Below are 26,267 nucleotides of genomic sequence, written 5' to 3'. Positions count from 1 at the left end.
CAGATAAAATGGATTGTAAAAGAGTTTAAACTAAGAATATTCCTCCAATCTAAAATATGTAAGCACAGTCCTTCAACAAAGTACCACCCTGAACTTTCAGGGTGATTTTAAAGTACAACCTACTTAGTAGACTTGTTTTTAGGGATATTTTTTATTCTGGTACTTTGTATTTGACTTCAGGAGAGGAAAACAAGCATTACTGTATTTACCTTTTTGCAATGTAGCATCCAACTCCCACCCACTAATGAACAATGTTAGTATAATCTGACATGTTTTCTTTTCTTAAACATAAGAAAGTTGAATCTCATTTTGATGGTTTTATTCAAAGCACTGAAAATTATTAAGAAAAACTCAAAATTTAAGAAAAAAAAAAGCTTAATGCCAGACCTAATTTGAGAGAATTTCTAATAGTTTTTTTCCTCTATGAAATTCTCTATGATGTTGCTCATCAATCCTGTGTTACAATCCATCATTAATAGTGACCAGTGGCCTGATTTAAACAATGAGCCCCCATACACCCTCATTATTTCAGGAGTAATTAAGAAGAATGGATGTCTTCACATCCTTCAAAAGCAGAAAACTCTTTTTAAAAAGTCAGCTTGAATTTCTTATCTTGTAAATATTTGATGCATATATATATGAATCCTTGTTTACATCCTAAAAACTCTGAATCAGTGCCTGTGTCATATGTGTTCTGCTGAAGGCTTTTCATTTTGATGCGGCGCACCCTCTCCCCACAAAGATCACCCAGATCCGAAGCCTACGTTCGTCTTTAATAACTCATCATCGCTGTCATTGACTGACGCGTTTTAAATTGCACCTACGCTTACTTTTCTCATATAGGAGTAAATAGTCGTGATTGACGATAGACAAAAATACATTCAAATGAAGCATTGCTGAGAACCTGATTACTCCCTTTCATCAGTACACTGTGGAAATTGCCTACAGAATCATCCACTCTGCTCTGTGGGGCTCATTTGAGGCTTTTCATTGGAAAAAAAAAAAAAAAAAAAAACTAAGATCAGGATTTATTATCTTTTTAAGCTTTCCTCAGCTGCAGAGATAATGTTTTGTTTGACATGTCAATAACCGCACAAAGCCTGGTAATTATTTTTGAAGAAAAGCTCAATAAAAGGAAATTGTTACATTTGACGGGATGATTTCCACATCAGCTAAATATCTTTAAATAAGAAACTTTAAAAAAAATAATCAATTTCTTTCAGTTTTTTTTTTTTTAAGCTGGAAGACAAAAATTATTCACCAAAGCAGCTGTTCATCAAAACTGTTTGAGTTATTTCATGTTCAGTAAATCTCTCACTTTCTCTCGTCAACTTATTGATTCCTTAATTGGTCTCATGCAACAGCATATCAATAAGATGCATTCAGTCATGCTCATATTCAATGACTGGATTCTGCAGGCGGTTATGATCATCCACCCCTATCTTCTGAACTGACAGCTGGGGAAATGATCATAATTATGCTCTTCCGTGTTTACAAAATATCCTGCAATTCGCTCAATACGTTTATTTAGCGGTGTTAGAATAAAGGTCCACCTGCAACCCTGTTACCGGGTGGAAGATTGAAATTGGTTCGCATAATCTCTGGGGAAAATGCTTTATGTATTTGCTCAGTATGTCTTTGTCTGATACTAAAATTGATTTGAATATAAAAGCAAAGACAAAAGAAAAGGTTTAGTATTGAAGGAGGCAAAAAACACTAATATTTATAAGGTTTTCTGGACAATTATCATTATATCATTATATGCAAACACAAATGCCTGTTGAAACAAAAATCACATGGTATATTAATATTTGAATGCAAATTATGATTCCATACCAGGAAAATGGCTTAAAGAGAACATCAATTTGTGAAACAGTAAACATTGATTGTCTATGTACAGTATTGACCTTATTTACCATCAAGCTAGCTGCTTAATTTTTTTAATCTGCAAAAAATAAAAAAAATCTCTGAAAATTTAAAGCTTTGATTATAGAGATTGTTTGTTCTGCTGTTTCAGGTTTGAAATCATGGTGTTCATTACTTGTTTAGGTTTTCAGTGAGAATTTAAACAATCATAGAAAGTCAGACTTACAATAAAGATGGGCCTAACGACCTCTCAGAATCATTTGAGATTTGTGCCAGTCTCCAAAATCATTGGTGCCTTTTGTCTAAAACGATCATTTCATCGCAATAGCATAACTGCATACAAAAAAGTTTTGGTTCAACCGTATTGTACGGAAGCGTTTTGCTGCCATACTAGAAAAATACATTTAGGAGTAGCGTCTCATTAAAATGAGATAACGTTCTCGTCTAAGCTAGAACATTGACGTATCTTGTTAAAACAAGAATGTTATATCGTTTTAACGAGATACTGCTCCTAAATTTATTTTCTCCTACAGCAGTAAAGTGCTTCTGAAATTTTGGAACGCCTAAAGATTGCATTGTAATAAATACAAATGTTAAATAAATGTATAGTTTAGTAACACTTAGATGGTCACCCCTTAGTTTTTGGCTACATTCCCAGTGCAGGTCTTAATGCTCAATTCCGTTTTTTTTTCTGAAATCTGATTTCTTTTCTTTTTTTTTTTTGATGAAGCCGATCCCATTACTTTTAAAATTCTAACACCAGTATGAACTCTTCCAAACTGACCCGCATGCGCAAAAAGAACAATGTTAATGACTTCATGCAGCCCGCTTTGGTCCAGCAAACCTGGAAGAAATGGGTTTTATGGATTAAAGTGTCCAACGGAAGCCATTTATTGTGTCAGCGCGTGCTGAGAGGGAAATAAAAAGAAAGTGAAACTCTGGCATTTTACAACATTTTAGCTAAACAGAGGTCCGAGATGCAGCCAGAACATGTGGGGCAATGATTTTAACAACTTCAGAGTCTGAGTTACTTCATAACTTTAGGAAGTCTAGGGCAACCTTTAATAATATCATTGTCTGTCATCTGTTTTGCTAATGCTAACTGCTAATGCTAACTGCTATCACCCCCAGCTGTTGTTGGGACCAAAGTTGTGACACATGTCGGCTGAAAGTGACGTTAAAGACTAATTAAATGCGTCTTGGAGGTTTCCACTGGAGTCACATTCCAAAAGATCGGATACGAATCAGATTCAGGACCACGTATAGAAGTGGCTCAAAAATGATCTGAAAGGACCAGATTTGGATCTAAGCGTCCCCACTGGTTCTAAAACGTCTGACCTGGTCACTTGACCTGCAAAAACAATCTGATTTTAGCCACCTTTGCCTACAGTGGGAACAGGGCCTATTGTTCCCTAACATAATTATTTAAGCCACTCTCTTTAAAATATGAAATTCAAGAAACCAAGCCAGTCAAGTACGTAAATAGGTAGACTTAGACAGCTTTATTGTCATTTTGTATGCACAGAGTGCGTACAGAACGAAATTTCGTTTGCATACAGCTTGAAAATTACAGTAAATTACAGGATAAAGTGTAGCAGTGATTTAAAAGTAAACAATTGAAATGTAAACAGTGTGCGATCAGTGTACAGGTGAGTATACAGCTGCTAACCACAACTTGCCCATATCTAGTCAATGCAATAAATAAAGGATTAAATGCACAAGGTGGGATGAGGTTACCTAACACCATGACAAGCCTCCGTATATTCATAAGAAAGGTAAAAAAAAAAAAAAAAGCTCATTGCTAGAGAGCTGGAGCAAAGGGTCACATCTCCTGTTTTGCTATTTATTGCGGAGGCTACTGTAAATAATTTCCATCCTGCTTCATAAATAACAGCATCCTTAGGCACCAACTTGGCTGCTCCTCTTGACTTCTTTCGAGAGAGGCTTGTTGTACTGTTTTTGCTTTTCTCTGCAAGCCCCATCAGCACGTCTTCCCATCTCATTTTCCTTGTTACACCCTGAGTAGCTGTGGGTGGCTTTGTCACGCAGCCCTGTGATGTATGACTCCAACAGTGATGTAGACAGGGTTTATTCAGGGACAGTTGGGGGCACTGAAGCCACAAATTGATGTTAGCGGATGCTTGCAAAGCTGACTGAGCACATTGCTGAACATGTGTGTTTGCAGATGAGCCCTAATTTCCAGCTTCATTTGTGAGCTGTAAAGATTCCCAAAAATGCTTTGTTTGTATTGTTTGTCATATTAAAAGCTTAATTAATTGTTTGTCTTATACAGGAGACGGCTTTTAAGGGTTTGTCATATAGCTTAAAGGAATGTGTGTATAATATATCTTATTTTAATCTGATATTTATTATAGCTATCATTGCTTGTATTATTATTTATGAATGACATGTTTTCTCTACAGTGCTGGCTGACCTTTTGGAGAAAGTTGTGGCCCATCTATCCAACTCTGCCTCAGACTGCTTCTTCTCTCCGGCTCAGTACAAAGGTCAGTTAGAAAAGCATCATTTTCGTCTTTTCTCTTGACTGTCAGATGAAAATCACTAAAGTCGACTTGGTGCAACCGGTAATATTAGCAGTAAAGAAAAAGTATTTGTAGAATGTATCTATTAAAGATAGCAAAGCTTGAATTAAAAAGGTACTAAATGATACAAAGCATGCATTATATTTATTTATTATTGCCTTTTATTGGTGCATTGTTTTGCCTGCTACTATTATTAGCTTTACGCTGCGTCTGGCTCCAGTCTGCTTCCTCAGATTTGCATGAAGAAAATACCTTTTCATTAATTTTTTTCACAATATTCCCACCGTTCCCTTGTGATGGTGATCTTAGCAACAACTCTGACTGGTTAATCATCGGCGTTCCCACGATGCACGAGGAGCCGTCAGTTATTTTTAACTAGAGTAGAGGAATAGGAAGATTCAAAGATCTGAGGAGGAGCTTATAACATGGTACAAAGTATTCACTCTCCTTGAAATATTTAGCTTTTTGTCACGTCACAATAGCAATCTCCATGTGTTTTACTTGTTTTTTACGTGATGGACCAACACAAAGTAGTGAATGATTGTAAAGTGGAAAGAAAATTATAAATTACAATTATTATTTTTGTTTTTACAATGCACACACATATTTATATTCAACCTCCTGAAGTCAATATTTTGTTGAACCACATTTTTAGTATACTGTAAGGCAAGGCAAGGCAAATTTATTTATATAGCACAATTCAGTACAGGGACAATGCAAAGTGCTTTACATGATTAAAATATAGCAAATTAAAACAGAATAAAAGCAAGTAGGAATAAAATGTAGATAGAAATTAGAACAAAAAAGTGGGGATTCAGTTAACTAGAACAGTTGAAGGCAATCCTAAACAAATGTGTTTTTAATCTTGATTTAAAGGAACTCAGGCTTTCCGCACCTTTACGGGTGCGGAAAGCCTTTATGTCTCTTCTCACTTCAAACATCTAGAGACTGACATTTTTTTTTTTTTTCATTCTTTTTAGCAAAATACCTGAAGCTCAGTTAGACTGGATGGAGGGCTTCTGTGAATAGTAAATTCTTTGCGGCATTTCCCAGACTGTCAATTGCATTTGTTTTGACTTTGACTAGGCCATTCACCAGGAACAGGGCCAAGTCATTATTTCTCCAGTTGCAAATAAGTCTTGAGTTATATCCGAAGTCAAGATATAATTAAGTCCCATATCGAGTCCAAAGTCAAACACGCAAGCCTCGACTCAGGTTCTAAGTCTGAAACATGGATATGATTTAATCTAAACCATTCATTGCATCTCTGGCTGTATGTTTAAAGATGAACCTCCACCCCATCTCAAGTGTTTTCGCAGGTTTTCTTCCATAATTGACCTGGTATTGGCTCCATCCATCAGGCCGTTAATTCTGACCAGCTTTACCGTACCGAGAGCTAAAAAGCATCCCCATAACACGATGCTGCCACTACCATGTTTTAAAGTGGGAATGATGTGATCAGAACATGGATGTGTATATATAATCTTAGCTTTCGATTTGCACATCGCTCAGTAAGTTAAATCTTTGGCTCATCTGAGCAGATCAGCTTGTTTTAACTATTGAGTGTGTTCCCTACATGGCTTTCGGCAAAGTGCATGAAAGAATAGTTTGCATATATACTTCTCTGATTTGTGCTTTTCTCAGTTTAGGTGGGTTGTTAAATAGAAAGAGTAGAGGACATCTGCAGACAGATGGTGGATTGACTAGAGCTCTGTGAGATGTTCAAAACTTGATATTATTTTAGAACCTATCCTGGTTTAAACTTCTACACTACATTATCTCTGACCTGCGTGCTGTTCCTTGGTCATCATGGTGGTGGTATTTGTTAACTCATCTTTTCCAGCAAACCTCTAGACCTTAACAGCATTTATGCAGAGAATAAATTAGACCCAAATGGTCTCTAGTTACCAATTCACTGACTTCTGAAGGCAGATGATTTTACTGGACTCTAAGGATATTCGTCTAAAGGGGTGTAAATACGATTTTTTTGAAGGTCATGCATTTTTGTCTTTTCCTTTTACAACTGTGCTAATTTTTCTTGGTCTATCCCATAAAATCCCCCCAAAAAACACAGTTTGTGGTTTAGCGAGACAAAATCTGAAAATATGAGGGGTATATGTACTTTTGCAAGACACTGTATATTGTAGCAAGGTTTTTCAGTAGTAAATTCCCTGTATTAACACGATGAGAGGATTGCAGCTCCTGAAAGATGGATGAGGCCAGGAACTGTGATGCCGCTCCTTTCTGTAGCTGAAAATCCCTGACGGCTTCTTCAGTGTCATCAGAACGTTGTGAGCTGTCCCTCTGGATTTACACACATGGAAAAAAAAAAAATCCTTCACACTCTCAGAGAAGCTTCCTACCCCGGGTCAAAATGTGTTATGTTTCACAAATCTAACAAGCGAACTGTGTCAGCAGGTTGGCTTGTTTCGTAGCCAGGGGGCTAAACAAGCTTATCAGACTGATGGTAGACAGAAAGATACGAAGCTAATTAGTGAATACCCAGAAAATGTTGGAAACTGTAATTTTTCCTGAAGGTAAAATACTAAATGCATACTTTTTAGTTCTAATTAACACATATTTTACAACATGTAGTAAAAGCACCTAATGACAGCTTCGACTTTGAACAATTTGTCACTTTCCTGGAACAAGGATATGTGCCTTGCTACACCTCATCCAAATCCTGTTAAACTAAAACAAGATCAGATTAACATTTTGTTAAAGCTTGTAAACATTTTTAGTGTTTTAGGTTTGAACTAAAGAAGTTCAGATGTTCAGAAGTGTTTTCAGCTCCCAGCAGTTCTAAGGTAATTTGAACTCTAAGCCACGTTGCTTTAGTTTAAAGGTCTGTGAGTTCACATGAATGTGTTGTTTTACTTAATACTTTTTTCCATTTACTGGAGATCGGTGTCAAGATCTCAGGCAGAGTGGCAAAAGGAAATATAAATACATTCAATCTGAGTGGAGAACAGTCAGCTATTTCAAGGATTTTGATGCATGCACAGTTTCTTCTCATTAAATTACTGTATAACCTTTTGGTCACAAGCATCACCTACAATAAAAAGGCCATTGGCGATAATATGTATACAGACAATTAGTTTTTTTATTCAAAGCCTATTAGAGCAAATCACTGTCACATTCTTAAAGGTATACTATGCAACCGGGGTTGATTTTCCAGCAATGTTCCACCCAGATGGCGAAAGTAAAAGTGCACTGTCGTAAAGATGCTCAGCTGTTCTGGTATCTCCGTCAAGCCAGGCGCCGTTGTTTTGAGCTTAGCAGACAGGCGAACGCAACGAATCACCATGTCTACTAACACAGTGAAAGTATGAACATGCACACAGAGAGAGAGAAACCATTCCAATGTTACTTACAATCGCATCAGCAGAAACGCCAGGTCCGCGTCAGCCTTGCAGCTTTCTTTTTCTTTTAGCTCTCGCCATTCTGAAAAAGCTTGCCCGATGTTCACCCGTGTACGACTCCTCTCTCTGTCCAGAGCCCTTTTCCTCTTTCTTGCCTGCTCCGACATGGGCTTTCGCTGTTTTCTCGCTGGTTCCGCCATGATAACTGCACAAATATCGCCACTGCGCTAGGAATGAGCACGCCTTTCACTGGGGGCGTGTAGCAGTTCTCGCCGTAAAGCAAGACCGACTCTCGCGATGCACGAGACTTCTGAGCCTGTGGGTGCGGGCCGAGAGCTCTTGCAATTGCAAGTGCGGTATTTCCCCCACAGACCCCCAGGACGGCCGAGAAAACCTTTGTTCGACCTGAAATGACTCATTTAATCATCCAAAACGGTATGGAACACATTAATTAACTGAAAAATGTTGCATAGTATGCCTTTAAGTGATGTTATTTTTGCTAGAGTCCTTCTGTCTCCCACCACCTACCCTGGGTTGAGGCCTTCCTGATGAGCTTATCTAACCACTTCCCCTCAGCTGTAGATAAGCTGCTGCTCTAACAAACTGCACTGTATAAGATGGCTGGTGCCACCACAGAGTAGAAATGGTCTTCAGGCGCGACCCTTGCAGTCCAAAAGACCTCAGTCTCTTTAGCAGATAGAGTCTGCTCGAACATTCCCTGAAAAGAGCATCACTTCCATGACTCCAGTCCAGTGTATTGTTCAGGTGAACACACAGGTACCTCTAAGACAGAGTCACCAATATGGTGGAACACATGTGGTGCCCACAAGCCTGTTCTAATAAAAAACAAAAAAAAAACACAATCCACCACCAAAACGTTATTATGTTCACACTGCCAGGAAATGCGACCCAAATCCGATCTTTTTTGCCCATTCACCATTACTTACACTAACAGTGCGCTGCTGTGTGACGTCTGCTTCTGCTATCCGTGCATGCTGATCGCTTTGCGGTCTTGAACATTTCAGACAGAAGTTTCATGATGGTCGCATTTAATAGTAGTATGAAATGTCACCTCAAAAAATCTGATTTAAGCAAAAAATCGAAAAGACCTGCAGTGTGAACATAGCCTTTGAGTCCACTATCTCACTGCCAGTTCCCTGGATGTTCACCAGGTTTGCCCTTGTGGAAATCAACCATCAGCTGTTTGGTTTGCACTACGTTGAGCCGGAGACGGTTGTGCTGTCTCCAGTTCACAAAGACCTGTGTCCACTGTCTGTGATGAAATTTGGCATGATCATAATTTATCCTTAAAATTATTTTATACTGCTTTCATGGTAGGGCTCCTGAGTTGCTCAGTGACTGTTTGGGTCCTCTTAAGCCGCGCGTATACTGTACGATATTTCCAATTGTGGCACACATATACAGCTCAAACTCTACGACAAAACCTCAGGGTTTAAAAGTTCACTGCTCACCATATCTGTTCTTACTGTGCGGCCCGACGCTCTGATGCGACCTGACTGCTCACATTGTGCGTTCAAAACCACACCTCGGACTCATCCCCGTAGAGAGATGGCGCTAATCGGACTCGTCTAATCCGGACACCAAATGTCAACAGTAGAAGAAGAAAAAGGAGGAAGTGTCAATGCTCACTGTTAAATATGAGGCTTACTAGAACGAAACGCGCTGCCTTGGCAATTCTACGAGTTTCTCACCCGTAGTTTGACTCCATGTCACACGTACCACCACCATGCTTCTCTCCACTCTTATGTTTTCGTTTAAGAAGACGAAGAAGAACTTCCTTGTTTGTACATGCGCAGTGCGCGAGCTTGGGGGAAATTGGCTTGTAGCTCTGCTTCAACAGCAGGAGGCGCTCACGATCTCACGAGGGCCGACTGAATTTCAAACGTGTTTGATTTTCACCTGACCGTCTGATTCCTGATCAGGAGGTGGTCATGAGAGGCGAATCGACCCTCGTTACCTTCGTATACGACACAACGCAGGATCAAGCTGAAACTCGGCCCGATCCAAAAATAATTCTTGCACGACTGAAGAATCGGCCCAAAAAGGGCAAGAATTCATAAAGTATATGCCCGGCTTTAGAAGTACTGGTTCAGTGACTCGACAAGCATCCAGTGGGAACTGTAAGGTGGCGTTACATGAGAACTGCTCTGGTTCAATGACAAGGATCAATATAAGGAACAACTCACCTGTAGAAACAGAACTGGATGCTGACAGCCATCATTTTAGATTCAAACTGAAGCAGTTTCTTGATAAGCACCAGCTATGTAAATAATTTCCAATACTTTTTATTAAGTTTGAAAGAATTATTCTTTATAATTAGTTTTTTAGTTTGGGTCCGTGTTTGACTTTTTATTTCAATGTTGAATTCTTTTTTATCTTACGAAAAGCCAAACAAGTAATATTAGGCATTTAAAATTTTTAGTTCAACATTCCTACATAGAATTATCCAGATTGTGGGAGGAGAGACAAAATAGCCGTAAGAATGCTGAAGTCTCTGTAATATTTAGTTCAGTTGGTTATTGACTCATAGGAAACATCCAAAAACATGACCAATGATCAAAATAACTGTGTGCTACCTCGAATGGTGAATATTATTTATTGGAATACAACAACAGTCCCTCACCGTGGACAGTGGAGAAGAAATTTAAAGGAATTCACTAAGATGTCATAAAATGTTAGGCAGCATGTTTGGCATCCTTGTTAAAAATCCAGTTTAAATAATGAATACCAGGGATTGAGAGGATCTGGAATGTGTTCTGTCTGCTTTGGTTTATTATGTATTATTATGTATATTTCAATGGGATTCTTTCATGACTCCTTAGACAGAAGCATCTTTTCCTCAGTGCATTATCTCTCTCTTATTCATGCTTTCTCTTTGTGACTGTCAGTACAAAGCTCTGTCCCCACTAAGGCTGGATGAGAAGTCTTAATTTTGAGTGTTTGCTTTGTTATGGCCTCTTATCTAAATTCCCCTCACACTCTTTAAGGCTGTGGGTTTGTTTTCCTCCATACAATCTCTATTTTCCATACTCTATTTATTCTTAGCAAATTCGGTTGTTTAGACATCAGAACAGAGGTCTGAGGGGAATAGCCTTTAAATATTCCTCTGTGTATCCCTGAAAAAATATATCGACATACAATCTTGTATTCATAATTGTGCGAGATCAAACATTTTGTCCAGCTGGTGCCAAACACTGTTGCTACATGTTGAAGGCAAATATGTATTATTATTGCTAACACAGTCACTTACTTGGATGTCTTGGGTTCAACCCAAACATCAGAATTGTGGGGGAAAAAACTGAAATTCGGTGACTGGCCTGACTGTTTTAGAAACAGCCTATCTACTGCATTTTCATATACAGCCATTTTCACATGCTTACAGAGAATGGCCCGAAAAAAAGAGAAAGGTGTCCAGTGGGAGACAGCTTTCAGGATGAAATTGTCATTTTGTTGATAGAGAAAAACAGACAGACTGGTTTGTGATGAGAGAAAAACATCAGAAGCCATCTCTCAATTGGAAACACATCAAACCTTGATTTAAATGGGAAACAACTGCTACAATAGTGTTGAAGATCTTTTCCTGGAACACTTTTGGGGCTTAAACACCCTACCTGAGTACTGCTGCAGGCCTTGTCTGTCCAAAGTCTACCATGGTTACTTTCAGATGGACTTAAACGTAAAGGGTAACTCACTCCCAATAAACTGTTAACATGTTTGTCTTGTAGCACTGAGTGCAAATGTGTTGAATTTCTGCTTTTGTCAGTGTGGCGCCCTCCTATGGTTAAGCTGTGGTCTTCCATTGAATTTAGAACTCGCATTGTTATTGGTTCAAAAGTTTTTGTGACATAATTTAGAGAAATTAACGTCAGTAGCGCTGCTGCTGTTGGATATGGCAAGCAGAGTTAATATTTAAGCAGTAAGTATCTATCTATCTATCTATCTATCTATCTATCTATCTATCTATCTATCTATCTATCTATCTATCTATCTATCTATCTATCTATCTATCTATCTATCTCTATATATTACATCATTTTGATTAGTTGTAATGTCACTGTGACTAGTATGAATTTTGGTCTAAGATGTAGCTAATGTCATTTTGACTAGTCAAAATCTAATTGCAGGTATTTTGAATAAGAGTTTTGACTAGGCAAAATTATGTTGCAGATATCAGTAATTAATATCCAGTCTAGTGATTAAATGTTAATGGTATTGCCACAGAGCTGTCTCACAGGCAGACAGCTGCTGACTCGTCCTGAAATCAGCCTTCACTGCCTCGGCAGCACCAGCTTCAGGTATTGCTGGGTCAGCGCCTTCAGCCAGCGGCTCAAACTGATAAGGCTCTGGTCCGCTGGGCTCAACAAAGCCTCCCTCAAGCTCCAGTGACGAGGGGGGTGAAAATTCTCCTCCTCAAAAAAAAAAAAAAAAAACTGTAGCGTAGCTACCTGCATAACTCTGCTCATTCTCCATGATTCACTATGGCAAATCAAGCTAGCTGCTGGATCCCCCCATCCTGAACACATGCCTCTCCCCTCCTTTTCCCGCTTTCCTCACCCACTTTATTGGAGTTTTTCAAAGTTGCCTGGGTGGCAGAAATATGCTTTTACATGGGGTGAGTTACACTTTAAGATTCACATTGTAGATGTGGAACAGAGACATCTGCTCCAACTGTATGCTAGTATGGATGGAAATATCTAAGCAGTGAGGAAACAGCCGCTGTAAATCTATGAGAAAGGATCAAAAACTGAGTCTGACCTAATATCAGCAAAGGGTACCTAATACAGTGGCTGATAAGTGTGTATGATCTGTTTGTTGATATACTTTGGGTGATGTGAATGAAAATGCAGATATCGCAACATCATCATTAAACAGAGGGGGAGGATTGAGCTTCCAGCTTCTCAGTGTTTACAGCTCGGTCCATCAGCATCTCATCATGATTCAGGTGACCAAGTACTCCACTCACACCAAGCAATAGCTTCTAATGACTCAGGACAGTGACGGTGGGTCATTGATTTGCATTTGACTCAGAATGTATCTAGCAGGATGGACCTCCATGTCCTTAAAAACAGCAGCGCTCCAACTGCAGGTTGCTGAAGTGTGAGCTGCCATAACTGACAAAAACTCATGGATAGGCATCGAAATGTTTTCAAGAAGAACTGAGTGAAAGTCCAGTTGTCTCCGATTTAAGCCTGTTTGCTTTTTACATAAGTAATACATTTATCTTTACATGTCCAAAACGTGTAATCAAGATAAATATGTCCAAAATGCACGAATCAGTGGCCTCTAAGCGTGAATAAATGCTTCCTGATTTGGACATGTGAGCTCTTTTTAATAGCTTTGGTTGCTGAAGTAAAGACTGAAACGTGTAGTGGAAAAGTTTGAGTATTTCCCTCCTGCACATTTGTACTTCTCTTCATAGTTTGTTACTCTTGTTGGTCATAATAATCCTGTTTTAACTTTTAATTATTATAAAACACAACTATTAATGTTGCTGCTTTTCTTCCAGTTTCCTGGACTAGTTCTCTGGCTTCCTGAACACAAAACCCTAGCTTAAGATAAAGCACTCCCCTCTGAGCCAGGACTGTCAATGCTTTGGATTGAGAACTAGCAGGAGTCTATCTGGAGAGAAATACATGCAATTTCCTCCAGCTCGGCCTGTTTCAAATTAATTTTAAGGCTGCACACATTAGGGGGTGTATTGTGCATAATGCGTGCAAATCTTAATTTTCCTCATGGCCACGACTCCTTCCTCCAAGCCCTTAAATTCTGCAGGATTCATTATTTTAGATATTGCTTTTTTAATTTATCTGAAGAATACAAATTGTAGAAAGTCTGGGGACTAAATCAGCACGAAGCTGCCGGTTGCTGATATTACTCCTCATAAGCTTTGCAGTTACAACTAGAAATGGTAGTCACAACTAATAAGAGATCATTTGCCTGCAGCACCTTTTATGGGGGCTCTTTTAAACAAAAGTTTAATATTTGTTATTACGGTTATTACAAACTGCAAAGTAGACTCTGGGGGCACAATGCTGAGGAGATTAGAGAGGGAATAGAAACGACGAGAGGATTTATCTCCATTAGATGGTAATTGGCATCAGTATGAGGTTTTCAGAGATGTTAATATGTGAGGAGGGAAGGATGTGAAAGAAAACAGAAAGATCTCCAAATTAAAACAAGATTTGATGGCCTGTGATTAATGTGCTGCTTCCTGATGGTAACTGCGTTAAATGATCCCATTGATATGTAAATTGTAGCAAACATTTTCTCTTTTTTTTTACTGACGTTTTTTTCTCAATAGTCCTCTTTAAATCAGATGTGAAGGTTTCACTTCTGTTACTGTCGTCTGGATGATTGTTTGCCATATTAATTGTTAAGTTCTCCTCATCATCCAACTATAAACTGTCTGCAGGAGAAGATTCATTTGCCCACATAGAAAATTATATTTTCAAAAAGCCAGAATGTGGCTGCAACATTTATTCAAATGGAAAAGGCCTTTTTTCATTTATTGCCTGATTATTGAAGTCTCCAGACTATTAAACTTGCATTTCCAAAATCTAATATGTTTCAATGATTATCCCTCTTAATAGGGTTCCTATTAAGAGGGATAAACGGCTAAACCTTTTGGGGGGGTTTTATGCAGACTCTGCAGGAGACTAAAGTGCCTGTTGTGTTGCCCTGTTAGAGACTATTCTACCTGGAAAAAATAAATCCTGTGATAAAAAAAGATTCCTGTGGTGAAAAATGAGTAATTTCATTTTTTCCCCTCAAAGTGCCACCTCTCTGAAATCAACGCTACGACACTGCTGCACAGAAACCTCAAAACGCCGCTGTGAAATTACCCATGAATGACTGTTAGTGAAATTACCCGAGTCACCTTGATACTATACTACCTCACAAACATCACAGCTAAATGCCAAACGACTGCCTCAAAACTGCAAAGTGCAAACCTGCTTAGACACTCTGTCAACTCTACAGCGCTGTTCAAGCAGCAATTCATGATTTGCTGTCATGTTTCTCCTATTCATCATGGTCAAAATGCACCCTGTTAGGTGGAAATGTTTCCTACCAAATCTTCCTGTCATTTTCCCCCTCGGGGACAATCATTACCCGGTGTGACTCTCATATGTCTTTTTAATTGCTTTGTGTTACAGCAGAGGAGAAAAATGTGAAGAATGTTGTCTTATCATCTGTGGAGCAGCTGGGAATTAACACGTGCTTCCGGTAGGTGGAATAGAATGTTTCATCGTAGGAAAACTGTTTTTTTTTTCTTTTACATATCTTAAAAAAATAATTTAACAGTATGTTATTGAAGACTTAAAGGTAGAGTATATTTTTCTATCTAGAAGTTTCCCCAAGTCCCTTTTTGAATAACTGCATGTGCAAGACCGTCTTACCTGCTCTCCTGCTCCTCAGTGGGATGGTGTATAAAAAATCTCCCAATTCCACTCTGGTCTTATTACTTTTTACTGAGGTCTTCCTCTTCTTCTCATGAACGTCTTGGGACTCCCAGCCATGTTCAAATACGGTGAGAGCAACAGAGCTACAATCAACGGCTAACACTGAAGCTAACTGCTAACCCTAATTAGAGGAGGGTTTTTTTTTTTGTACATTAGGCAGCACTCGACGCCATTTTTGAAAAATCCTGGATTTAGGGAGCATGCTCCGCCATGCCATCGTATAATGCATGGGACACTAGGGACAGGGGGGACGAATCCTCTAACCCAGGGATGGGCAACTTCCATGATAAAGAGGGCCACATTTTTTTCAGCACGACCATTGGAGGGCCACATGACCACGCACTTCAAATAATTGGATATGAAAGACGCTACAAATTATTCTCAATAAGAACAAATTTTAAATGAATTTATATCTGTATGTTTACTGCACCAACATATAACTATTTTCTGCACATAAATGCATTTTAATATGTCCTTAAGCAAAAGACAAACCGTTAGCTTCAAAAAAAAATTGCAAAAAAGGAATTTAAACTCCATATCAATGCATTCAGGAGCATGGGACATTTCAAATTTACAAGGAAAGAGGCATAAAACGGAACAGAACTTAACTCAAACAATAATGTGTCTATCCAGAAACTGTGTGGGCTTTCTTACCATACTGAATGCTCTATAATTGTATTTCTGTTACTTTTTGATTATGCACATCTGTTAGCTTTCTATTCTGAAAAATCTAATGTCCCATGCTCCTGAATGCACCATAGCTTTCTGACGCTCACGAATGCATCACACTGGTCTGTGAACGCGGTGCTGCACGTTTGATCTTCTGCTTAAGACAAAGCTTTGCAGTTTCAAAACTCACGTCAGCTCTCACGGTTTATGTTGTGTGTGAATGACAAGAGACCCAAAAAAAAAAAAAATCCCCATGTCCATACTACTTCCCATTTTGTCTGAAAAATGGGACTTTCTCGGTCAAGTTTTCCCTTTATTCCACTGCTAGTGGCCAGGGCTCTTGACTTTCTTCCTCGCTGTTGCAAAGCGGCCCATGCCCGCTAGTGAAACTGTCTACCCTTGTCAACTTTTCTTTAATACACTTAACATGGATGTAGTCCTGTTGTGCCAAATAGGATAAATTCAGAACTGTTTATTTGTGACCTCACTAATGGTTTTACAAATATTCCGCTTTCTATTATGGATAAAAACAACAGGCAAAAGACGTTTGTCTCTTGTGTGTGCCATTAGAGCAAACACACCAGATAACGTCAACATCAGATTAAAGACAGATTTATATTTCCGTTCATTCAAATGTCTGAGTAGATATGTTTACGTGTATAAAATTTCATGATCAAATTAAAATGTATTCGGATTAAATAATCGGATTGTACCGTTTACATGGGCCGCAATCAATTATTCCAGTCATAATGTGCGTGTATTTGCACCTGGCTTTATTCAGAATAGAACCACTCTGACATGCACAGTTATCACATTTCCCTAAAAAAAAAACACAGAAGTACTTCCGTCTTTGCTGAACAACAAAAATAGTAAACAAAGCAGTATTATACAAGAACCAGTTTCTAATTACGGCTGAAACGTTACCGAATAAATAACAATTTTATTTTTTCGAACACAAATGTTCCCCGAGAGTTTTGCTTGCCGACGTATTTCAGCCACTCACCAACGCGGAAATACGTCACGTTTACGTTGGACGCACATGCCCACTTGGGTCAGTTTGCCACATTCGGAATAACTTGAACCTGACAAGCGTTCATATGCATGTTGATCGGATTATCATTCTGCATAAACCACCCCTCTTATACGGATTGCAATTTCATTCCAATTGAGCTTAATCCGATGCAATTTTATTCCGATCGCCTGTTTATTCCAATTACTTTTTTCCATGTAAACGTAACTGTTTGTGGTTAATCTCCGTTTTTTTTTTTTTTTTGCAATCCAATAATCTTAATCTGAAACACACACAAGATGGTGTGTTTGTGTCTTTTGATTACCTTTTGTCTTGGCAAGTTTTATTGATTTTTAAGTTTAGGTTTCTGAAATGCTGTTGTGGGAGAAATCATTCGCTTTAGGTCTGGGTACAATGGAAAGGGGTAATTGTTGTGTATGGTTACGTAATCTTGTGTCAAGGTGGCAATTTTCTGTTTATCATTATTGTCCTGAAAAGGCCCAATTCAAGGCCACCAAGATTTTATGACACCATGTAGTCTAAAGAGGTCCCCAGACTTTTATGAGGAATAGCAGAAACAACCCATAGCATCACAGTATGTTAATGGTGAGCTTGTGGTGAGTTTCCCCCATTAAAATCTATTATTTTGCGCCTTCTTTGTCCCATTTTTATCTTAAAACTACAGTTCTGAGTATCGGGGAGCAGCTTTTTTCTTGCTGCCATTTCATGACATGTTGTTCCTATCGTTCCCATTTTGAAGAATAGCTAAGAGAAATAAGCCTCATAGGTTGGAGATTCAAACGCAGTTCAGCAAGAGATTGTTGTTTTCCCCCCCAGAAAAAGTTAAATATGTTGAAGCCGTACATAATTAAAGGGAGAAATGCAGCAAGGTCCTCGGAATATAACTTTTAATAGGTCATATGAGTACTGAACTGCTATTAATGTTAAACAGCTCCTCTGAACAACTTGTTTTAGCCTAAAGTGCTTAGTAAAACTCTTACCAAGTGTTTATTTTTATATAAGTGTGTTAGAACATAACAGATTTTGTTGGACCCTAAATTTATCATCATTAATTGAATTGCTGAGTTAAAGCTTTATTGGCGGACCTGTTCAGTATGGGTTTAAGGAGTCCTTCTGGGCCTTTGCTTTGGGCCTGAGTGTTGCTGTTTTTCTCAGCTTGATAGAAAATGTTCTGCTCGGCAACGGGACTTTGATTTGAGTAGTCATCAGGGATTATGGGGGCTGAAATAAAGCAGAAGCACTGAGAACTGTTTGAGACTTTCACAGTAATTTGGTTTGATTTTTACTCTTTGAAAACAGTGGGGAAATAAAAATGTGATTCTGATGAAAAGCCAAAGAAGTGTCGTAGTATCCTAGATGGATATTAATGGGCAGGGAGCTAAAATTCACAACAGGATTTTGAATGAAATAAAGATGTTTTTGTTCTTTGTGGTACTTTTCCCAGGTATGGCTGCTACCTCCAGATACTACAGGAAGATAGTCTGAGTGACTTGGAGCTGCTAATAAAACACCTAAAGACCTTCCTGTCAACACAAAGAGTTAACACATCTTCAGCTCTTGGTATCCTTTAAAGCGGTCTGTAATCTAAGCATATTAAAGGTTTTCAGAAATGTAAAGAATACACACACAATTGGGGTGAAAGTAAAGTACACCCTCCTTTATCTATAGCTTTTTAAGCATGAGAACATTGTAAACATATTTGATATTTAACAGGATTCATATTTGTATATAATTTCTAAGGCTTAAATGTACAAACAGCGAAAATTAATGGGGAAAAAAACTGAGTACACCCAAGATCCAACAGCATGTAGAACCACTTTTAGCAGCAATAAATCTCATTGGTCCTATTCTATTGGATTTTATAAGTCTCTCATATCACATCGGTAAAGTTTCGACCCACTGTTGTTAACAAGTTGGCTTCAGTTCTTTAGGCTGGCAGACATTTTTCTTTACCACTCTTTTAAGGCCCCATGACAGCAGTTCAATTGTGGTTACTGGCAACCCATGAATCTTTTTAATTTTCAGCTATTCTGTTTGATTTGCTGCTGTGTTTGGTTTTCATTACACTGATTATAACCCAGTTTGAGACTCCTGACCAATTCGGTACAGGGAGGAGTTTATGGTTGACTGAATACCTGCATGTTTCCCATGTTCTGTGGCTGCAAGACAAAAGCTCAAATCATCACACCTCCACCATTGTGCTGGATGGTTGGTAAGAAGAGTGCGGACTGAAAGGCAATACATTTTTATTAATATAACACCAATTCACAACATGTCACTTTAAGGCTCAAATTCCATTAAATCCTCCAGATTGGTCAGAAAGTTTCCTCTCTAAGGAAACCCAGCAGGTTGCATCAAGTCTCTCCAAGCAGCATTCACTCCTCCTGAAAGAGCGTAGAGCCACAGTGGACAGTCGTCTGCATTGTTGATGGCTTTGCAGCAATCCCTCATACTGAGCATGCATGAAGCGACAGTGGAGAGGAAAACCTCCAGCAGAACCAGAACCAGGCTCAGTGTGAACGCTCACCTGCCTCGACCCACTGGGGCTTAGAGAAGACAGAGCAGAGACACAAAAGCATAGAAACACACATTGATCCAGGAATCCTTTCTATGTTATATGGTAATAGCAGATGATCTGCCTCCCCTGGATGATGTCACAGCTAAGAGAACGTCAGACCAGGTGTACCTTCTAAGAACAGAAAAAGGACAGATAAGGTAAAAGCTGAAATAACAACAAACAATGTAAATTGGAGAACAGCAGGAGAACTCAGCAGAGTGAGAAAAATAGGCCCTGATGTCCTCCAGCAGCCTAAGCCTATAGCAGCATAACTATAGAGGTAGCTCAGGGTAACATGAGCCACTCTAACTATAAGCTTTGTCAAAAAGGAAAGTTTTAAGATTAGTCTTAAAAGTAGACGGGGTGTCTGCCTCACGGACCAAAACTGGGAGTTGGTTCCACAGGAGAGGAGCCTGATAGCTAAAGGATCTGCCTCCCATTCTACTTTTAGAGACTCTAGGAACCACCAGCAGACCTGCAGTCTGAGAGCGAAGTGCTCTGTTAGGAACATACGGGGTAATCAGAGCTCTGATATATGATGGAGCTTGATTATTAAGGGTTTTATACGTGAGAAGGAGACTTTTAAATTCTATTCTTGATTTAACGAAAGCCAATGAAGAGAAGCTAAAATCGGAGAAATATGATCCCTTTTGTTAACTTTCATCAGAGCTCTTGCTGCAGCATTTTGGATCAGCTGAAGACTTTGAACTGCATTTTGTGGACTTCCTGATAGTAAAGAATTACAATAGTCCAACCTTGAAGTAACAAATGCATGGACTAGTTTTTCAGCATCACTCCTGGACAGAATAGTTATAATTTTGCATAATGACCAAATATTTCTACTATGGTCTCATCTCTCCAAAAGGACATTAGTGGAGAAGACTTGAGTTTATGAGCAAGGTTGTACTTAGTGTTTGACACATAAATAAGAGAGAATGAAAGGAACTGTTGGGTTTCTTTATCTTTGGAAAATTGATTTTTTCCCCTATTAAACATGTTGGTATATGTAGATAAATCAGACACTACTGAAAGAGGGTTTCTTTTTAACATCACTGTATACTTTATCTATGTAAAGCTTGAAATCCCCCTATTAAAACAACAACAACTCTGTACAGTATGCTACAGAGTCTGGTGTTGCTGTCGTGCTGAGCTGATAACTCCAACAGTCCCCCTCTGAAAGACACGGTGTCAGTCTTTGTCTGATCGACACAATACACGTTATCTTTCTCCATCTGTGTCTCAGCAAGGAGTTCAGCCTTCTTTTGTCCCAAATGACAACTGATAGCCCCATCTCTCCTCCGGTCTCCTTTACAAGTGGACAAAAGAACGAGAAACACGGAGATAAAGAATCTCGACATGTTGGAAATACTGAAACGGCATTGAGGTTGAGCTGAAGATTATACAAACTTTGGTGGAAAGTGTACACCTAAAAAAAATGTAGTTTCAACGCAGTTTTACTGTGAGTTAAACCTTTGTGATTTTTATAGTCATTAATCTGTTGTTCAGGGTATTAAAACAAAGCAGAGGTGTTAAAACCTCCACAAACTCAAATGACTAAAGCATCATCTTGAAATAAGGAAACGAAAGCTCAGTAAATTTAGAGGAAGGAAGTTGTTTAATGAATTTTATTTTAAGCTTCTCTGTTTCAGTCATGTTGCTCCCTGGTGGTAGATCAAAATGTGTTTTCTCTCCTCTGGGACGCTGCTTTATTTATGATTCCTTATTTAAAAAAGATGTCTTGACAGAGTTCATTACATATTTACGAGGTCTGTCTGTCAATGAGATTCAAAGAGCTTGTAGGACCAGTACTAGCCAACAAACTCCTTCTGCTGCTTTCTGTTTGAATTTGAGTATTTTCTCCTGGTCTGGAAGTTTTAAACCACAATCATTAATCATGTCCATGTATTGGTGTTTTTATAAAAAAATAATTTCCCTTTTTAGTTCCTGAAAGAAGTGAAGGAAGGATTTCTGCACAAGTTACTACAGTTTTCTCTTCAACTAGATATCAAACAGTGAATGACATAATGAACCATAGTCTACGTGAAATATATTCTGCCCCATTAATTTAAAACAACGCCACAGTGAGTTTCTGTCATTTTAAAAACAAAACCTGCATGTTAATAAATGCCAGATGCATAAAACATGAGTCATGGTGACTCTTCACATTTAAGCTACCAAACTCTATCCTCCCATGTACCTGACATTTTAACCAGCCATCATAACAGACGGTTGTCTCAGCAGGCGCCCAGGATTTATTTAAATGTGCAGCTGGGTCAAAGGAATTTAAGGGAATTTCCTTAAATAGGACAAGCTTGTTAGGATTTTGGATAGTAGAGCGGTTTCTTTTCTGCAGCTTTTTAGACATTCAAACAACATGAATATATTTGGAATGCAATGTGTTATCTCAGCTATTTGCCATGATCTAAATCAGCTCCAGGTTGTTGCCATTTTGTACCACTTCCTGCTCCTATTTTGTTTTTGTAGACAAACTTTCTGCAACGCAGACCAAAATCGCCACATCGAAAGTGCTCAAAGTCAATAATTTATTAATTTTATTTGCAATAAAAATACAATATAGTTTTATTCTAAGTTATCTTCTATTTATCAGCTCAGCAATTAATTTGATTAGCAATATTTTAATGGAACAGTAGAAAAGAGCAAATTATTGCAGGTATGAAAAAGGGTCTCAAGTTTGCCTTTTATGAAGGAAAAGTGTAAAGTTTTCCTAACTTGAACTTTTTTAAATCTATAAAAACATGAACCTTTGTTTTATTTAGCCAAGTTTAGGGAATGGCCCTAGTCTGTTTTTGTCTAAAAAGTCACTTCTCACTATAAAATGAAAACACTTTGTGTTGTATCTAATATTTTTCATTTAACAAGATATTTGTTTGTATGTATCCTTTATTCAACCAGGTAAATAACTCATTGAGATTAAACCTTCTTTTGGAAGCATGACCTGGCCAAGGGAGCAGTATAAAACTTAAAACAAATCTAAAACCAGATACATAAAATCAGAAGCATCACATAAACATTAGGGCAGTTACAGAAGCTACATAATGTATTGTCTCTGTCCTTTAAAATTTATTTAAATTGCACTAAGGTAACGAGATTTAAATTTATCATTGAAAAGCTAATCCTAAAATAAATTACAACCGGTCTCTATCTGCTTCACCTCCATTTGCTGGAGGGCCACATTTACACACACTGTGGTTGGGAATCACACAAAATTATTCAGATGGCTACCAATGGTACGCCCAGCTGTAAATAAACCATATATTATGCTTGTACTCAACAATTGCATACCAGTTTCTTTTGTACAGTATTTTGATAAATTATAAAGATTATGTCAATAAAAATAAACAACAAAATAAACATTTTATATTGATTCCTAAAGGTTTTCTTATTACTTGATTCCCATTGTTTTAGCAGCAGATTCAGGTTTAGGTCAGTTGACTCTTCTGAATTCTAACAGATTGTGATCTTTGCCAAGCCAAAATAAGTGTGACCAACCTCCTGATGGGGGCTTATATTTAATAGTCACTTAAGTGCAGCAGACCAAATCAATTTTTACAAACGGCTGGTGGTTTTCAAAGTTGGTATAAAAACTTATAAATTGAAACATGTCCAGAGCAAAACTCCCTAACTTCTTTTTAAAACCGAAAAACACAAATACAAGTTTAACAAAACAGCAAAAGTAGAACATTAACCGCCTCTGTGTAAAATAGATGTAGTAAGTATGTTATATTAAATACAACTTTCAAAGAAAAAAGTCTGAGATTTGGTTAAAATATTTATTCAGCCTTTTTGTGTCACAATGCAAAAAAAAAAAAGCCATTCGATTTTACAAACTGAGTATAAATATTTGGGTCAGAACAGAATTTCTTACTTTGATTTAATATTAAGAAAAAAACTGAAGAAAAAAAATATTTTTAAAGCAAAGTACGTCTCAATCATGATACAATCAATCAATAATCAGATATGATAAGACTGACCTCAAAGCCAGCAGATTAATCATTGTCATTGCCATTTGTCTCTCTTCTTTTTTTTTTTTTTTTTTTACTTGGTAGTGGATGTTTTCAAATGTAAAATACTTAAATCATACTCGAGTGCAAGGAAAAGTTCAGCTTTTGTAAACTACTTAAAGTACAAAGTACACACAAATTACAGATGATTACAGTAATGCAAGTAAATTTAACTACTTACTTTCTGCACCTGCTTACACATATGAAAAAAAATATATTCAGTAGATTAAAATATAAGATAAGAAATTCATTTATTGTCCCGCCATGAAAATTACTTTAAACCCAAATCTGCCAGGGGTAGGAATAATTTTGGGTTTAAAAATTAATACAAATGCAGTTCAATTGACAGCCAGGCTAAAATAAAGACATACATTAGTTTAAACGTAGATCTCTCAATTCACACAAAAAGCAAATGTCATAAAGTTTCTTGTCTTTGCAGCTATAATATGAAGTGTGAATTAATTATGGTTATGTATGGTAATTATATTCAGTGAATGGGCAAATTAGGGTAAATTATAAATAGATTCAATGGGGTTTTAACCTCAATTAAAATAAAAAGTAGGCAATTTTTAAATGGCAGCAGAAAGAAATGTAATATAGATATGGATTTACTAATCCCAGGCTATAATGGGTAAATATGTGTGCTACTAACCACTTAATGATTCAGCATCAAACAAGAAGCTCAAACTAAATTGAAACAAACCACAGAAAATCTCTTCACCAGAGTGGAGAATTTAACAGAACATTATCCTTGGACCCATATTTTTTATGTTATCAGTATTAATATTTCAGTTACCAGTACTGTATAAACAAAATGGTATCTGTGTTTTAGATAAGGCAGCAGAAGAGCAACTATTAATGGCATGGGTTGTTTCCTGGGGTTCAACCAGACTGTTTCCCTGCAACAGTGCAGAGACATTAACGTGAGTGTAATTATCTCCTGCCAGCAAGGTCTGAAAACACTTATCAAAAACTCTGAAAGGACTAAATTTAATGGAAAATTGCTTTGTCAGATCAAAGGTTTTGACATGCTGATAGGATTCTTAGTCTTGGTGGTGGGGTTAGGTCTATTAATGCAAAACTACCTGTTATAGGACTGCAAATATATATGTTTTTTTTACTCAGTTTTTTTGAAAATGCTGTGTTTTGGTTATTTTCTCATGTAGTCCCAGCCTGTTGTTTCCTGAACTTTGCCCTACAGCCAGTCAGCAGGATGGTTATCCAGGCCATGACTGGCTGGCCTCCACAGTTTTCCTCATCATGGCAGGAAACATGGAGCGGTCCTTGCATCTGCTGCTGAACCTGTCCTCTCAGCTGTCGTCTGCGTTCATCTGGCCTGCAAGGACACACGCGTCGGTCAGTAACACCGACACAACCATGTTTTTACTCTAGACTACATCAATAACTCCACTTCTTATATCAGGGGTTGATGAGCTCCTTTGTAGCGCTTTTATTTTGCATCCAACATGCTGTGAAGATTAATCTTAACTAAATATTCAGTTAAAAGCAGATTTCTCATGGACAGAAAATAATTTGATAGGAGGATATTGTTTAGTTTTCTGTGCAGTTATGAATTATATAACTATTTTGTATCAAATTAATTACTTTCAAGCTCAGGATGAATATTCCAATAAATGTAGCTATGTTGCATTATACATGTATTTTGTAATATAATGGTATTCAAATAAATTATAGTCTTTAAATGATTGAGCAAATAAATTAAAGTACTTGGGAATTAAATTAGGTCTATTATTTTAGGTTAGTGTTTTTTTTTTTAAATGGTGTCCTTCAGCCTTACTATTAAGACTTTTTACAAACATAATAAAAGCTAGCAGAAAAAATTACACAATCACTTCAGATTGTGACGGTTATCTCTTAGGTTGCCTTCTGTTTAGCTCCCTCAACAGCTTTTTTTATAGGATTTAGGGCTAACAAGTGATTAGAGAATGGTAGAAGGTGGATTTTATATCTGACAAACCATTTCTGTGTTTATTTGGATTTATGTTTTTAATCATTACTCCTCTGAAAGCCCATCCTACGACCCATATCCAGTTTTCCACAAGGAAAGAGTCCACAAGGTTTGAGTTGCTTTTCCACCATACTCACCACAGATGCAACAAAATATCCACCTGAGTATTAGTTGACGAAAACCTTCAGCTTTGCATGATTTGAACAGTTCAATTAAATTTTATATATATATAGTGCCAATTCACAACACGTCATCTCAAGACACTTTACAAAGTTCCAGTCAAGGCCGGAGTAGACAAACTTTTATGATGGTATGACAGGAAACAACTTTTCCTCGAATGCAGCCCACACAGCCAGTTGGCATTTATTGCATTTTGTTGTTTAGACTTCTTTTGCCCTAGAAGCCGCTCTTAGCTGTAATCCTTTAGCAGCAACATTTTTTTTGCCTGCTTTACAATCGTATTTAGCTAGGTGAGGGAGATAAAAATGTGTCCAGAGAAATGGACGCTCACAGTCATCCTCAAGGGAAACTGGACATCATTAAAAGTAATTCTGATCTGTTTAAATTAGAGAAAAAAATGTTTTAACATTTAAAAAGGGGCCTATAATGCAAAAAATATTTTTGTGCATGTTTGTGTACTTTCATTTGGGATTTCTACTGCTTCTAGTCTCCAGGCACTAAAGAAAACCATCCATCCATTTTTTGGCAATAATCAATCAAAGTTTATTTATATAGCTCTTTTCAACAATCCATATGGTGCACAAAGTG

General features: G+C 37.7%; 1 protein-coding gene across 3 annotated transcripts in view; it reads left to right on the top strand.

Moving 5' to 3' along the window:
- Positions 1–26,267, top strand: part of tbc1d32 (TBC1 domain family, member 32) — a 105,188-nt gene that overhangs the window by 56,175 nt on the left and 22,746 nt on the right. The window contains exons 28-31 of one of the 3 annotated variants that reach the window (XM_036147200.1): positions 4,290–4,373; positions 14,947–15,016; positions 18,396–18,511; positions 24,732–24,886. In XM_036147200.1, the coding sequence (XP_036003093.1) occupies positions 4,290–4,373; positions 14,947–15,016; positions 18,396–18,511; positions 24,732–24,886 (425 nt within the window). Of the gene's footprint in view, positions 1–4,289; positions 4,374–14,946; positions 15,047–18,395; positions 18,512–24,731; positions 24,887–26,267 lie in introns of those variants that run through there. The other 2 variants (XM_036147199.1, XM_036147198.1) reach the window with 2 other exon arrangements.

The sequence above is a fragment of the Fundulus heteroclitus genome, chromosome 15 (assembly GCF_011125445.2).
Source record: "Fundulus heteroclitus isolate FHET01 chromosome 15, MU-UCD_Fhet_4.1, whole genome shotgun sequence".
Classification (NCBI taxonomy): Eukaryota; Metazoa; Chordata; class Actinopteri; order Cyprinodontiformes; family Fundulidae; genus Fundulus; species Fundulus heteroclitus.
The sequence above is the reverse complement of the archived record's forward strand: the minus strand, read 5'-3'. Positions and strand labels throughout refer to the sequence as shown.